The 15,586-nt window shown below is 37.2% G+C and overlaps 1 protein-coding gene across 15 annotated transcripts in view; it reads right to left on the bottom strand.

The window, feature by feature from the left end:
• Positions 1–15,586, bottom strand: part of LOC114454637 (peripheral plasma membrane protein CASK-like) — a 126,815-nt gene that overhangs the window by 10,196 nt on the left and 101,033 nt on the right. For 6 of the 15 annotated variants that reach the window (XM_028435209.1, XM_028435224.1, XM_028435208.1 and 3 more), the window contains 9 exons: positions 14,291–14,479; positions 13,337–13,415; positions 13,035–13,120; positions 12,163–12,231; positions 10,825–10,893; positions 8,497–8,532; positions 4,448–4,489; positions 4,055–4,251; positions 2,210–2,325 (listed from right to left, as the gene is read on the bottom strand). In XM_028435209.1, the coding sequence (XP_028291010.1) occupies positions 2,210–2,325; positions 4,055–4,251; positions 4,448–4,489; positions 8,497–8,532; positions 10,825–10,893; positions 12,163–12,231; positions 13,035–13,120; positions 13,337–13,415; positions 14,291–14,479 (883 nt within the window). The remainder of the gene's footprint in view (positions 1–2,209; positions 2,326–4,054; positions 4,252–4,447; positions 4,490–8,496; positions 8,533–10,824; positions 10,894–12,162; positions 12,232–13,034; positions 13,121–13,336; positions 13,416–14,290; positions 14,480–15,586) is intronic. The other 9 variants (XM_028435217.1, XM_028435211.1, XM_028435216.1 and 6 more) reach the window with 3 other exon arrangements.

Raw genomic sequence — 15,586 nt, 5'->3', positions numbered from 1 at the left:
AACTGAATGTTTGACACGAACAGCTGCTGTGTTGTTTAGCACTGACTTATTTTTGATTGAAATCAAACACGTACAGGTTCCTAATGGAGCCAGCGCTCTATTATGGTGAACACCACTTTTATTAGTGTAGACACACACACACACGCACGCACACGCACACACAGGTGTTACTTACATGCAAAGAAGCCCATCAGAAGCATCAAAGCAGAGAAATGAACATTGTTACAGCAGCAGAAAGAACACGACGTCACACAAGAAAACAACAAGCATATCACGCACACACACTTCAAAAACACTTGTTATTAATAGTAGTAATAATAATAATAACTTCGATATATTTACAATAATTAGAATTATAATAATACAGAAAATGTAAATATTTATTTATCCACAATACAGCAACAATAATAATTAAAACTGTTTTTAAACTTAGTATCAAACTAAGTTAGTATGATAATTGTAAATACCGAGCAGTAAATATTAAGCAACAAATGAAGAACAATAATTAGCAGGGAAGAAAAACAATATTTTTAAATATGAATGCTTTGTAAGAATAAAATGTAAATGTTTTCAAGTAATAAAATTGTAATGTGTGGACAGAGTGCAGCGTTAATATAATCTTTGATGAGACCAAGCAGACACACATTCTAATAGCATCCTGTGCAAAGCATGCTGGGAAACGCTCAGGGTTTTAAAGGAGGAATTCACAGAGGTCAGAGGTCACGGAAAATGAGTGCGGATCACACCACACGGATCGCAATAAAACCTGTGAACTTCTCCTTTAAATCCACACCTGTGACACGCTCACATGCACACGTATGACCTTTAACCTGCGTCTGTTCCATCCCATAATCCTCAGATTTAAGTAACGCTGACTGAGTCCATGACAGTCACTCTGTATCAGTGTAGCATTTAAACTGTAAAGATTATTACACCAGTGTTCAGACGCCTCAGTGTGTGTGTGTACGTGTGTGTACATGTGTGTTTGTGTGTGTGTTTGTGTACATGTGTGTTTGTGCATTTGTGTGTGTGTGTGTTTGTGTACATGTGTGTTTGTGCATTTGTGTGTGTACATGTGTGTTTGTGCATTTGTGTGTGTGCGTGTGTGACTGTGTGTTTGCGTGAACATGTGTGTGTCTGTAAGTCTGTCGGTGTATGTGTGCATGTATACATGTCTGTGTGTGTGTGTGTGTTTGCGTGTACGTGTGTGTCCGTGTCTGGTGATGCAGGTGATGATCTGTGTGTACGTGTGTGTGTGTCAGAGTGTGTGTCTGTGTGTATGTGCGTGTACATTGTGTGTGTCTGTGTGCGTGTACACGTGTGTGTGTTTGTGTACTGTGATGCAGGTGATTGATCTGTGTGTGTACGTGTGTGTGTGTGTGTATCAGTGTGTGTGTGTGTGTGTATATGCAGCAGAAGAATCTTTCTCATTCTAACGACACAGCTACGTTTACGTTTGTTTGTGTAAAACCAGCTTTAATTCAGCAACTGGAGGAATTTCCTACTTTTCCGCATTCCTAAGTGTCAACAGTAGAATGCATCAGCGCACACGGGGAAAAAGTGCACGTTAACACACTTTGCTCCGTCTGTATCCATCTGGCTATGAAACAGTTGTGTGTGTGTAACAGCAGCGTGCACGTTTTGTCAGTGCAGAGTGTGTGTTTTGCAGGTTTGAGAGATACAAGTACGAGGTGGATGATAGAGTACGATCCCACAGGGCCCCCTGCTTCGTTACCATGGAGACGGAGATCTTCGCATCAAGTGAAGCAGGTTCATTGTCTTCCTACATGATAAGCTGTTTTAAATGTTAGAATAGAATAGAATCAACTTTATTGGCCAAGTTATGTAAGTTATACACACGAGGAATTTGACTTGGTGAACTGTGCTCTCTCCATTAGCGTAAACATTAAATAATAACAATTAACTACAAAAAAATATAAACAGTAGTTAGACTAATATGTGCAAAACTAAATAAAATAATATAACAAGATAACAATAACAAGATAAGATAATAATAATAATAATAATAATAATAATAATAATAATAATAATAATAATAATAGTGCAGTGATGAGTAGTGCACATGAACATTCTCAGTGACAGATTGATTTTAGTTCCAGGGTTATTTCACAGAAACAGGTGAAATGTTTATTGCTTAATGGAGCTGATGTGACTGAACATCAGTGTTATCCATACTGTAGTGTTTTACCTGCGTTGTGTTTGGCCAAATATTTGTCTTTGTACTGTTTCTTCTTCTTTCCAAACCAAGTACAGCTGGCCTGTTGCTCCTGTTTGGTCTTCTCCATGGCCATGCACGCCACTCGCCTGAAGCACGCGCACACACACACACACAGGGAAAGTCAGTAGGTAATAAGTAAGAAAAAAATCGATTCTGCGATATATCGTGATATTTCACTGCACGATTATCAATCCAAAAGAATTCCAAATCGATTTTTTAATCCTGTTTTTTTTTTTTTTTTTTTTAACAATAAAACTCTTTAATTGCACTAACATATGCATAGCACGCGTCAGTAAATCACATCAAACCTTGTTAGACTACATCACTCCTCAATGCATTTCAGCTGAAAGGCTGCACTTTATTTTCATAAAACATACTGGACACTTTGATAGATGTATGTGGTTACTTAAAAAAAAGAAAAAAGAATGGTAACACTTTACTTCAAGTTTTATACATAATATTACACGGTCATTATTAGGATATGATTAGCATTAATAAGGTGTTATGAAGGCTGTCATTAAGTGTGGTTTGTAAACCTAAGCAGACTAGATCCCTCCATCTAACCCAAAAAATGCCAACATAGCTCCAAAAATGTCGTAATTTAATGGACACTTAATTCATGACACCTTATTAATACTAATGACAGATAATGACAGTTTAATATCAGCCTTATGTAAAAAAAAAAAACAAACTTAGTGTTACCAAAAAAATTTAAAAACTTAACAGAAACAGAATCTGTTGTAGAAGCAAAAGTTATACTTGAAAAATGTAATTTCACAGTTTAATAAACATACCACTGGTTTGAAATACAGTTAGTTACCATTTAGTTAAAAAAAAATGAAATAAATTGTATTTCATACCATTTTATACTTGTAAAGGGGAAATTTGTAATTATTGATGTTATTGCCAGATTGATAGCAACGCAAACCCCTACTAGTCTCTGATGCACACGTAAAAAAAACACAAACACACATCCGTGTGTGTGTTAGGCACAGATAGTGAATATCTTCTGCATGCTTCGCTTTTTTAATTTAATAATTATTTTTTTATTTGTTTATCTATTCATTTTTTGTTCTCTCTGCTTCTCTTTAATTAATTTGTTTATTTTATTAATTTTGTTCTCTCTGCTTCTACTTATTTAGTTTATTTTATTTTTTAATCTCTCTGCTTCTCTTTAATTATTTTATTTATTTTTTGTTCTTTCTGCTTCTCTTTAATTAATTTGTCTATTTTATTAATTTTGTTCTCTCTGCTTCTACTTAATTAATTAGTTTATTTTATTTATTTTTAATCTCTCTGCTTCTAATTAATTATTTATTTTATTTATTATTTGTTCTCTCTGCTTCTCTTTAATTAATTATTTCGTTTATTTTATTTTATATACTTTTTAATCTCTCTGCTTCTCTTAAATGAATTAATTAATTTGATTATCTATTTTTTAATCCATCTGTTTCTCTTTAATTAACTAATTAATTAATTAATTTATCTATATATATATTTTTATCTCTCAGCTTCTCTTTAATTAATTAGTTTATCTATATATATTTTTTAATCTCTCTGCTTCTCTTTAATTAATTAATTAATTTGTTTATCTATATGTATTTTTTTTTATCTCTCTGCTTCTCTTTAATTAATTAATTAATTCGTTTATCTATATGTATTTTTTTATCTCTCTGCTTCTCTTTAATTAATTAATTAATTAAGTCGTTTATCTATATGTATTTTTTTTTTATCTCTCTGCTTCTCTTTAATTAATTAATTAATTAATTCGTTTATCTATATGTATTATTTTTTTTTAATCTCTCTGCTTCTCACCACTCCTGTAGCTCAGGTGATGGGATAAGTCCAGCCGTGCCGTTCTTGGTGTTCTCCAGCTTCCCCTGCCACCAGTTGTGGTCATCCTTGGAGATGATCTGGAGGACGTCCCCCACCGTGAAGCAGACCCCCGCCTCCTTACAGGGGATCAGCTCGTCCTTGGAGGGGTCATACGCAAACTGAGCACGCACGTAAATCTGAGGAGAGACGCAGTCAAACATCAGTAGGAGAAGATGGTGACGTTCCATCATGGAGGGTTTCCCACTTCCAAGTGTGTGTTTGTGTTCCTTCACAGCACAGGCACTAGTTGTGTATCCGTCCTACACACACACACACACACAAACACAAACGCACAGGAGCGTAAAGTTTGAGCGTCTCTTCTTTAGTTCTTACCTTCACACACATTTTCTCCTTGATTGCAGCGCAGGGTTCACTCTAGGATTTGAAAGCATCACACACACACACATCATGCAGAGAAACATCTGAACTTTGCTGCCCCCTGCTGGTTTCACAAAAATCCACATCATTTATCCTCATTGTTTTTACAAGATCAGCCAAAACCTTCTGATATGTCCTGTTTATTTGATCTATTTAAATTTATATCAACTAAAAAAACTATTTAAATAAATAAACAACCCTTTAAAACTTTTCCTATTTATTGTTCATTAAAAAAGGGATATAATTTTTTTTTTTAATTAATTATTTATGTAATGTAATTAAAAGCAATTATATATACATATATATCAGATATACTGTAATTGGATTTCAGACCGGGGTGGTGGTCTCCCTTTTTATGAAAGGGGATCGGAGGGTGTGTTCCAAATATGCTCCTCAATCTCCCCGGTAAGATCTATTCAGGGGTACTGGAAAGGAGGGTTCCCCGGATAGTAGAACCTTGGATCCAGGAGGAGCAAAGCGTTTTTCGTCCTGGTCGTGGAACTGTGGACCAGTGCATGCGACTTTGCCCAACCAGTGCACATGTGTTTTGTGGACCTGGAGAAGGCATTAGACCATGTCCCTCAGGGATTCCTGTGGGTCCTCCGGGAGTAGGGGGTACCGGACCCCCTGATAAGGTCAGTCCGTTCCCTGTACGACTGGAGTCAGAGCTTGGTCCACATTGCCGTCAGTAAGTCAAACTGGTTTCCAGTGAGGGTTGGACTCCGCTAGGGCTGCCCTTTGTCACGGATTCTGTTCAGAACTTTTATAAACAGAATTTCTAGGCGTAGCCAGTGAGTTGAGGGGGTCCGGTTTGGGGGCCTCAGGATTGCATCACTGCTTTTTGCAGACGATGTGGTCCTGTTGGCTCCATCAAGCCGTGACATTCAGCTCTCACTGGATTGGTTCGCGGCCGAATGTGAAGCTGCTGTGATGAGAATCAGCACCTCTAAATATGAGTCCATGGTTCTCGAATGGAAAAAGGTGGAGTGCCTTCTCTGGGTAGGGGATGAGGTCCTGCCCCAAGTGGAGGAGTTCAAGTACCTCGGGGTGTTGTTCACGAGTGAGGGAAGGATGGAGCAAGAGATTGACAGGTGGATTGATGCGGCGTCTGCACTGATCTGTCGTGGTGAAGAGGGAAATGAGCCAAAAGGCAAAGCTCTTGATTTACAGGTTGATCAATGTTCCTACCCTCACCTAAGGTCATGAGTTTTGGGTCATGACCGAAAGAACAAGATCGCAGGTACAAGTGGCCAAAATGAGTTTCCTCTGTAGGGTGGCTGGGCTCTCCCTTATGCTGCGTTCACACTGAATGCGTCACGAAATGTCCGTACGACCAGATTACATACAAAGTCAATGGATGCATCTCAGATGCAGCGGTGCGGTCCGATCCGCACATCAAGAGCGTTGGCCGTGCGAGAGCGCTCCCAATTTTTCCTCATATTCTCAAGAGTTGAAAATATTGAACTCCTGCGACTGTTTCGTATGACGAAAGCCAATCAGAGTTTTTGTTGACGATGACGTCAGGCGTCGTTCACCCATTCAACCACGGAGTAGAAGCTGTGTGTGACCACCTGGAGCTGTATGACACGGCCTTTATAACTAGGACCAGACTAGGAAGGATCAGGTGTGGAGGAGAATCAGCGAGGAGGTGGTAGTAGCAGGTAAAGTTCTCTGCTAGCATAGCATTAGCCGCTAATCACACTGGCTTTTTTTCACTGGTGGTTTATGTTTGTGAGAGGAGAAAAAGGAGCGCAGCTACTCGCTTCAGCAGGCAGTGAAACTCACCGAGTTGGATGTGCTGCTGGTGGGCGGGGCTTCGCTTCAAAAGCGCATATGAAGCGAATGAGGACATTTTCTGATCCTGCGAAACGTTTCGTGCGGCAGATGCATTCAGTTAGATTGTTTGATTGATATTCTAAAACTATTAATTTTTATGAAAGCATTAGTTCGTTAGAATACTATTCCTAATTTAGTCATTCAGTGTCATACACACTTCTGTATTTATTTATACTAAATTAGAAGAAACATTTTGATTCTCTAAGAGGTATTTTTTCAATTTCAATTTAAATGATCATATATAAGTGAAAGAAAAAAATGTATGTAAAACAATGATTTAATTTTTTTTTTTGCATTTAATGAATTAATCTTGATTTAAAAATTTTAAATATATTTAATTTATCCTCCACAGTCTCTCATTTGATCATAGGAGTGAATGGGTGACTGTGAATTTGTCTGCAAATGTATAACTACATAAATAAAAAACTAATAACAATAATAAAATACATTATAATAATGGTGTTCTATTTATGAAGCTAAATATCCATTTTATTCTGTAAAAAGCTTTAATACCTCTGTTGAATTTCTGAATATTAAATTGTTAACTAAAATATTTTACATGTTTCCAAAAATTCTAACTAATCTTTGTTGATTATTGACTTTCTATGAGGATTGATGTTAAACTATTAACGATCTTTATTTAAACTAATAAAGTAACAGTTTTATTGCTTTATTATTATATGATTTTCACCATTATTCTCAACTATTTTGTGTCTAATAATTTTATATATTTTATTTCTGTGTGTAGATAGATAATCTTTTATTTATAATTTATGGTTTTAATGCAATTAAGAATATATTTCATTATAATTTATTTTGGTAATTTAAATGTATTAATTAATTAATTTTGTATTTTAAAGTAATTCATCCATCCATACAATTAGTAGCAGATGATAATTCGCGTGTCGTGTTATGTTGGATACTGATTGGTTGAGGAGTGTTAGCTTGGGATTGGCTATGAGGTGAACTTTGACCTTCGTGGAAGTGAACCAATGCCTGTGCTGTGGTGGTTACCATGGATACACACAGTTTTAAAGCAGGAAGTGAAGGAGACAGTTTAGTGTTTACAGTGTCGTACAAATACTTTAATCAGTCACTTCATCTCAAACTGCTTCAAAAGCCTTAAAGAACAAATGAAGATTTCACACACTTTCATCACATTTTCTCACACAAGCTTTAGGACTTTTTAGATGTTAATTTAGGACAATTATTCACAATAAATGAGGGTTAGAGCTGATGAACAAATGGGAAAACTTAAAACAAAGTTTAGATTCTAGGATTAAGTTAGAAATGCTAAGAAAAAGGCAGAAATCAAAGATTAAATGTAAAAAACTGAGGTCAGAATTTAGATTTTATTTTCATATTTCTTTTTCACTGGCTCTAACATTTGTCTATTGGCGTCTCTTAACCTCCACTTAGAATTATCCATTACTACAACTTGAGCTTTTTTTTCTCCATTTCACAAACCTTTTCAACCTCACATCAGATGCAGATTTTGCGGGGGCAGAGGGGGCATTGCCCCCCCAAGTGGTTTATTACAGTTTTCCCAAATTTATTTGAAAAAATAGAGTTCTTAATATAATGTACATAGTATACAAATATTTTAAGTGCCATAAAACAAAGTGACTGCACAATATATATATTAATTCATTTGTTGTTCGTTTAAAAATACAAGTCACTTTTTGGCGCTTGAGTCATGTGACTTGGTTCTTCTGTTGCGCAATTCTTCTTCACCATGTAAATGGTGAAGAAGCAAAAATGAAGCAGAAAGCGTTTGTCGGCCTGATTTTATCAGGAATTTACAACATTAATCTAAAAATGAGGATTTTTAATGACAGGGTCAGCCTCACAGAGGGCGGATACATTTTATTTGTTTTACAGCAGTTTTACTGTGTTTTGGACTAAATACTGGGATTCATTGGATTTTTGAATGTCTGAGGAAGATCCTGAGACATGGATTCAGTAAGACATGGTGTCGCTTTAAAGGTGAGAATGCTTGTGAAATGCTGCTGTATTTATTTATTTATATTCTATATATTTAGTTCTATTTTTTATTTTGCCCCCCTGGCAAGAATCTCAAACTGACTAATTAAAAACATCTTAAATGCCTGAGTGAAAGGAAACATGCAGTAGGAACACAGTATATGTGTGTGTGTGTGTGTTATTACCTGTCGTCCTTTGGGCTGGATGGTGGACGGCAGGTCCTGTTGGGGTCGACCATTGGTGACAGAAAGAGTTAAAGGTTAAAGGTCAGACTCTCGAACGTTGACAGAAAAAAACAAACAACACTATTTGAAGTAAATCAGTGAAAAACAGAAAGAGAAGTCGTGTCATGTGTTAAAGCAGATTTGCAACAAGCAAGCAAAGCAGCAAACAAGCCACGCCCTCACAGGACACGCCCTCACAGGCCACGCCCTCACAGGACACTTTATGAGGCACACCCTGATACTGTCAGTGTGGGGGTCAGTAGAACTGATCACATGATCAATGAAAAATCAGGGAGGACTATTTCTTATTAAATATCCGTCAAATTTCCACAGGAACTAAATTTCAGGAATTTTCTGAATATTCAACAATATAAACTTTTCATGGGAATTATTTATTGAAATTATTTATTGGAATTAAGAGGAAATTGGGAGTAAATTTTAAATAACTGATGCAGATATTTTATATGATGCTAAAATAGATTTTCCCAACTATAATTAAAGTCCCTGTTTAGGGAAAACTTTTAAATGTGAAAATTTCCCATGAATTTCCATGGAAAGTTTTCAACTATTAATATATTCATGTTATGATATATAATGCAGTGATTTAAAATTAATCCCAATTTACAGGTAATTCCAATAAATAATTCCCAGCAAATGTTTATACTCTTGAGTATTCCCCAAATTCCAGAGTTTAAGTTCCATGTTGATATTCTATTTGGTCACTTTCTCACTTCAAATGTTTTCAGAAGTTTCAGAAAGATGCAAAATCAACGGCGATATTTATCCTCAGTGTGCTTCAGGTTTTTGTTGTTGTAGATTCCATACGCATCTTGGGAAACTTGGAAGTATATGTCAGTGGGAACGCTCACCATCCTATTTATACTTATAGTATAGAGTAGACATTATAAACTCATTGAGTTTGTAGTGTATAGTAGGGAGTGTGACATTTAAAACACAGCTAAAGTTTAGCGTTCTGAAACATCTGACACTGTTATTTGAAGCATGAAGTTCTTTCTTTACGACTTCAACTAACATATTTAGCAAAATAATGACAAGAAATCAAAATTTTCTCAGAAAATAAAGTTTTTTTTGGTGTGTTTTCTCATCAGTCACTACCACTGTCTGTCAGTAGGGGGCAGTCACTACCACTGTCTGTCAGTAGGGGGCAGTCACTACCACTGTCTGTCAGTAGGGGGCAGTCACTACCTCTGTCTGTCAGTAGGGGGCAGTCACTACCACTGTCTGTCTGTAGGGGGCAGTCACTACCTCTGTCTGTCTGTAGGGGGCAGTCACTACCTCTGTCTGTCTGTAGGGGGCAGTCACTACCTCTGTCTGTCTGTAGGGGGCAGTCACTACCACTGTCTGTCAGTAGGGGGCAGTCACTACCACTGTCTGTCTGTAGGGGGCAGTCACTACCTCTGTCTGTCTGTAGGGGGCAGTCACTACCTCTGTCTGTCTGTAGGGGGCAGTCACTACCACTGTCTGTCTGTAGGGGGCAGTCACTACCTCTGTCTGTCTGTAGGGGGCAGTCACTACCTCTGTCTGTCTGTAGGGGGCAGTCACTACCACTGTCTGTCTGTAGGGGGCAGTCACTACCTCTGTCTGTCTGTAGGGGGCAGTCACTACCTCTGTCTGTCTGTAGGGGGCAGTCACTACCACTGTCTGTCAGTAGGGGGCTGTCACTACCTCTGTCTGTCTGTAGGGGGCAGTCACTACCTCTGTATGTCTGTAGGGGGCAGTCACTACCTCTGTATGTCTGTAGGGGGCAGTCACTACCTCTGTCTGTCAGTAGGGGGCAGTCACTACCACTGTCTGTCTGTAGGGGGCAGTCACTACCTCTGTCTGTCTGTAGGGGGCAGTCACTACCTCTGTCTGTCTGTTGGGGGCAGTCACTACCTCTGTCTGTCTGTAGGGGGCAGTCACTACCTCTGTCTGTCTGTAGGGGGCAGTCACTACCAGTCAATAATACCTCATAAAGTAACCTGTGAGTATCTTAAGTTTCCACCATCAGGAGCCACAGCTTTAGGAGGCACACCAATTTGTTACCTGAGATATCGGACACGTAAATAAGGACATGAATGTGTGTGTGGGTGGGTGTGTGAGGGGGGAGGGGGCGGAGCATTCTTCAACACGACTCATCGACTCGAGACGATCTCAACTCACAAAATATGGGAAAAAAAAATACAAATACATAAAACGAGAAACGTTGACACAAAATGACGCTGAGTGATCAGTTGGATTCCTCGGCTGTTTTGTCGTGTCGGACGCTTCTAAAAGACGACTTCTTACCAAGATAGAACTGTTAATGCTGCAGTGGCCATTGGCCGGAGACTGCCTGGAGACGGATGGGGAGTCTTTCTGAAATAAGACACACAGGTCAGCAGCACACACACACACACACACACACCATTCAGAGACCTGTGAAGGAGATACAGAAGATACTATAAAACTGATCATCAGGGGGTGTACAGTATATAGCGGTACAGGACGGCGGGTGGAGTCAGACATACGTATGCAGGGTCGCACGCAGCCCTCGGCCTAATTTTGTGTAGCCCCCGAAGTATAGAAAAGGATTCCAAAAACACACAAAATGATAAAAAATACACAAGGACAGGACAAAAATAACAGAAGAATATACAAAACGACAGAAAAATCACAAAGATGACAAAAAAAATTACACAATTTACAAAATGACTCCAAAAACACAAAGCATGACAGAAAAATACACAAAATGACTTTAAAAAACACACAAAATGACAGAAAAATACACAAAAAGACTGAATAATACACAAAAAGAGGACAAAAATAACAGAAGAACATACAAATTACCTCCAAAAACACATAAAACTAAAGAAAACCACAAAAATATACCAATTATACAAAGTAAAGGAAAACACAAAACCCTTTTCATCTTCTCTGTGTTATTGTTCAAATTACTCATTATTCTAATGATGACATCACGTGGCCCATAGATGAGATAATTACATTTTAGTAGCTCTGCTGTGATAGAAGTTATCATCTTTGGTCCATATGAATATAAATATATACAGAACACTTTATAGATGTGATGTATACAATTTATATCAGACATATAAACTTATGAGGCTCCCATTAACCAGAATATTATTAATAATACAATAAAAACACACTTTAGGTGACGGCAATCTGTCTGGACGGGTCCCAGTCACAAGATAACATGATGACTAGTTAAAGTGTAACACCTACTAGTCCAAGTGATCAATATGACCAAGGTTTGGAATTTTTCCTGCTTTTAAGGAGGAAAGAGAACGACGAGAGGACGCAGTGTTGCTCCATCAGGGTGTTTGAGTCATTATGACGACACGTGCGTCACCATAGCGACATAGCATAGTGTGCGTGTGTGTGTGTGTGTGGAGGGGTGTCACACAGAGGGGTGTTACACTGCTCATTCCTGAAGAGGGAGTAAAAGTGTAAAGTGTTCCGTTATCTTGGTTGTAAAATTGGTGTGCTTATGATCTGATCCAACAAAACACACACACACACACTCCTGCGCACGCACACACACACACACACACACGATGAGTGACCAGGCGAGCTGTTAGTATCCAGATCAGCAGCTCAGAGAAGAGAAAGAAAGACGATCATTACCTCCATCGATGACCCCTGACTCCGATAACTGGGCACGATTTTAAAGGTGATGCTGCCACGCATTTCCCTCTGTGGACACACACACACACACACACACACACACACACACACACACACACACATAACCCAGCCAGATGCTTTAATATAATATATGTTCATCCTTTGGTTCATTGAAATGATTTTTATCTCCTGTTTAACGTCTTTAAAGCTTTAATCAGAAAAAGACAGTGTGGTCCTCATAGATCAATAAATGCAAAATCATTTGCTCGGCAAAAAGACGTAAAAGGTTGAACTTTTGTGCAGTGCATTGTGGGAGTATAGTCCAGTAGATGAATGCATAGAAGGGTTAGGGTTTGGGTTCACCTCACTATGCAGGAAATTCTGTTTTGGCTGGATCCAGATCTTTCAGCGTAAATCCCAAAAGAAACATTCGCCATATTTTTATCGCAATCTACTTCCCACCCCCAGAAATGTGTTGGAAAGTCACTTTGGCAGATTTCTTGGAGGCAAACACAAGAAATTACAGTAATAATGAAGTAAAAACACTTCTATGCATCCATTTAGAGCAGTGGCGACCTCAAACGGGGTCCTAGCTCCATGGTTGATAACCCATGCTCTACAGGACTCCACATCCCACAATGCAATGTGCCAAATTTTTCCAACCTCGTTAATAAACCCAGTGTTTACAAACTCTGAGCAACAAATTCAACCTTTTAAATCTTTTTTTTCTTGGATCTTTAATCTTTAATGTATTGATCTGTGAGGCCTACATTACGTCTTTATATCATACAACAATCATCATCATCATCTCCAGCAGCTTTAACGTTCATATTTTAGGAGTGTGTGCTCGTGTTGCTACGTGCACGTCTCACCAGCATCCTCTGCAGCTGCTCCACTGTCTGGTTAGCGACGCTGATGCTGTTTATCTCCCGGATTTCATCTCCGACGTGCAACGTTCCTGATGAGACGAGAAACAACAGAAACATTCATTTCATCTCATTTTTATATGAACTCAAGATACTTTGGACTTTTTTGACTTTCTGTTCAGAGTTTCTGAGGGAGTGGGTGTTAATGTTTGGATTACAATCATCTATTATAACTGATTTATATTCATAATGTTATGCTGTGTGTACGGTGCGGTGCGTGTGTAGGGTTTTTATTTTGAAAACAGCACCTTGTCTGTGGATCATCCCTCCGTGCATTATCCTGGCCACAATGCAGTGGTTGGAGTCGTTCATCTTCAGTGTGATTCCCTGTCAGGAAGAAATTAAATGCCATCAGATAAACACAGATAAACACCGTCTCATGTTGCTTACTGGATTTAAAATGAAAAAGTTACAACGTACAGTCTGGAAAATACTGTTATATGTTATGTACAGTAATTGCACTTTCACTGTGTATTTGACTGTACATTTCCTGTATTCTTTTAGGGAGACAATTGAACATTCTGTCCAGGAACTGCAGATGAAAAATAGCCTTTTGGCAAAATCGGGTATATTTTCAGTATTGATATTATTGTACACTGTTAAATAAACCAATAAATAAAATCAAATAAATAAAATACAGTGCCGGTACCTTAAAAATATTATCACTTTATTTGAAGCAAATAGGTAATTATTTTAACAAAATATTCCCAGGAATGAAATCAAAACAATTAAAATAAAATTAGAATAAAAAATTAAAGAATGTAAAATATAAATTATCAAGATTTCCAATTGACTACATATTGGATTATTGGTACTGAATTAATCTATTTAAAACTATAAAAAGATAATCTTATTATGAAATAGATATTTTTCCCTACATTACTTTGAAAAAGAAATTCTTCTGAAAGTTTAGTTTCAAATAATCCTCACATTACTCTGAATATATACTACCTCTACTTTGAAAGTATGTCTTATTACTTTGAAAATACTGTCACTTTATAAAAAAAAGATGATAAACTAATTTTCTAAACAGCTCTTTACTTTGAAAAAATATCTTCACTTTATTGAAGAAAAATTCCACGTTTTTTTTCTGATTATTTTTCATTATTTTATATATTTTCAAATGTGAAGATATTCCTGCTAATTTGAAAGTTTTTCAATGTTTTTCTTCTTCTTCTGGTAAAATCTGAGCCTCAGCGTACCATGGGCTCGTCCGTGTTCTTCTGGAACTGAACCAGTCGGACTCTGGTGACGTTTTCCAGGTCCACGTCTCCGTTGACGCTGTCCGGAGAATCTCCGTTCAGGTACGGAGACAAAGGAGGAGGCGTGACACGCAGAGCCGCATCACTGTAGACCTCATGGGCCACCACGTCGTGGGCTTGTAACAAAGCCTGTGATTGGACGAAAAGGAGAAGGAGACACGAGTGTGAGAAAAAAAACCTTCAATGAATAAACGCACAACATGAAATACAAAAACACACAAAATGACAGAAAAAGACATGAAACAACAGCAAAGACACAAAAAGGAAACACAAAATGAGTCCAAAAACCCACAAGATGACTTTAAAGTAGACAAAAATAACAGAAAAATATAAAAAACAACAAAAATACACAAAATTACTTATAACACAGAAAACAGCAAAAACACAAAAAATTAAAGAATTATATACAATATGATCACAAAAACACACAAAAGTATTACTCAACTACACAAAACAACAAAACACACACAAAATGATAGAATAAATTACAAATCCACAACAAAAATACACAAAAGACAACAAAAATACACAAAATTACTCCAAACAAGATGACCAATAAATACACAAACACAATGAGTAAACAAACACAAAACAACAAAAGCAAAGAAAATGGGAGAATAATATATTCAATGATGACAAAAACACAAAATTATTCCAAAAATATACAAAACAGCAACAAAAACACACAGAATAATTCAAAAAAATACACAAAACAACAAAAAAACAAATTGAGAAAACAATGAACACAATGACAACAAAAGTACACAAAATGAGAGAATAATAAATACAATAAAAATTAAAATACACAAAATGACACTAAAAATGCAGAAAAATTGACAATGACAACAAAACAACAACAAAAAAGATAAAACATGACCACAACCTAACTAAACGCCTTTGTTCTGTCCTGTATTAATGCTCAGATTGATCAATAACATGAATGCTGATCATGCGACTCACACACACACACAGGTTATAGATCATTGATGGGAACCATCACTATGATGGATAAACAGCACAGCAGCTCCTCTGTGATTGGATGAAATCCTCCAGGTCAGACTCTTTCAAATCTAAACAAACATCACTTGATTATAACGTTTCAACTCTTTCTACCCCGACATTGTCAAATACATGTCCGTCCTAATCCATAATCCCTCTTTACAAATCCCAATTTGTTCTACTTCATTCATAACAGAACTCATAAACCTACTGATTTACTCAATTCAATGTTTTTTC

This window comes from Gouania willdenowi, chromosome 21 (genome assembly GCF_900634775.1).
Source record: "Gouania willdenowi chromosome 21, fGouWil2.1, whole genome shotgun sequence".
NCBI classification, from domain to species: Eukaryota; Metazoa; Chordata; class Actinopteri; order Blenniiformes; family Gobiesocidae; genus Gouania; species Gouania willdenowi.
This window is presented reverse-complemented; position numbering and strand designations above follow the sequence as displayed.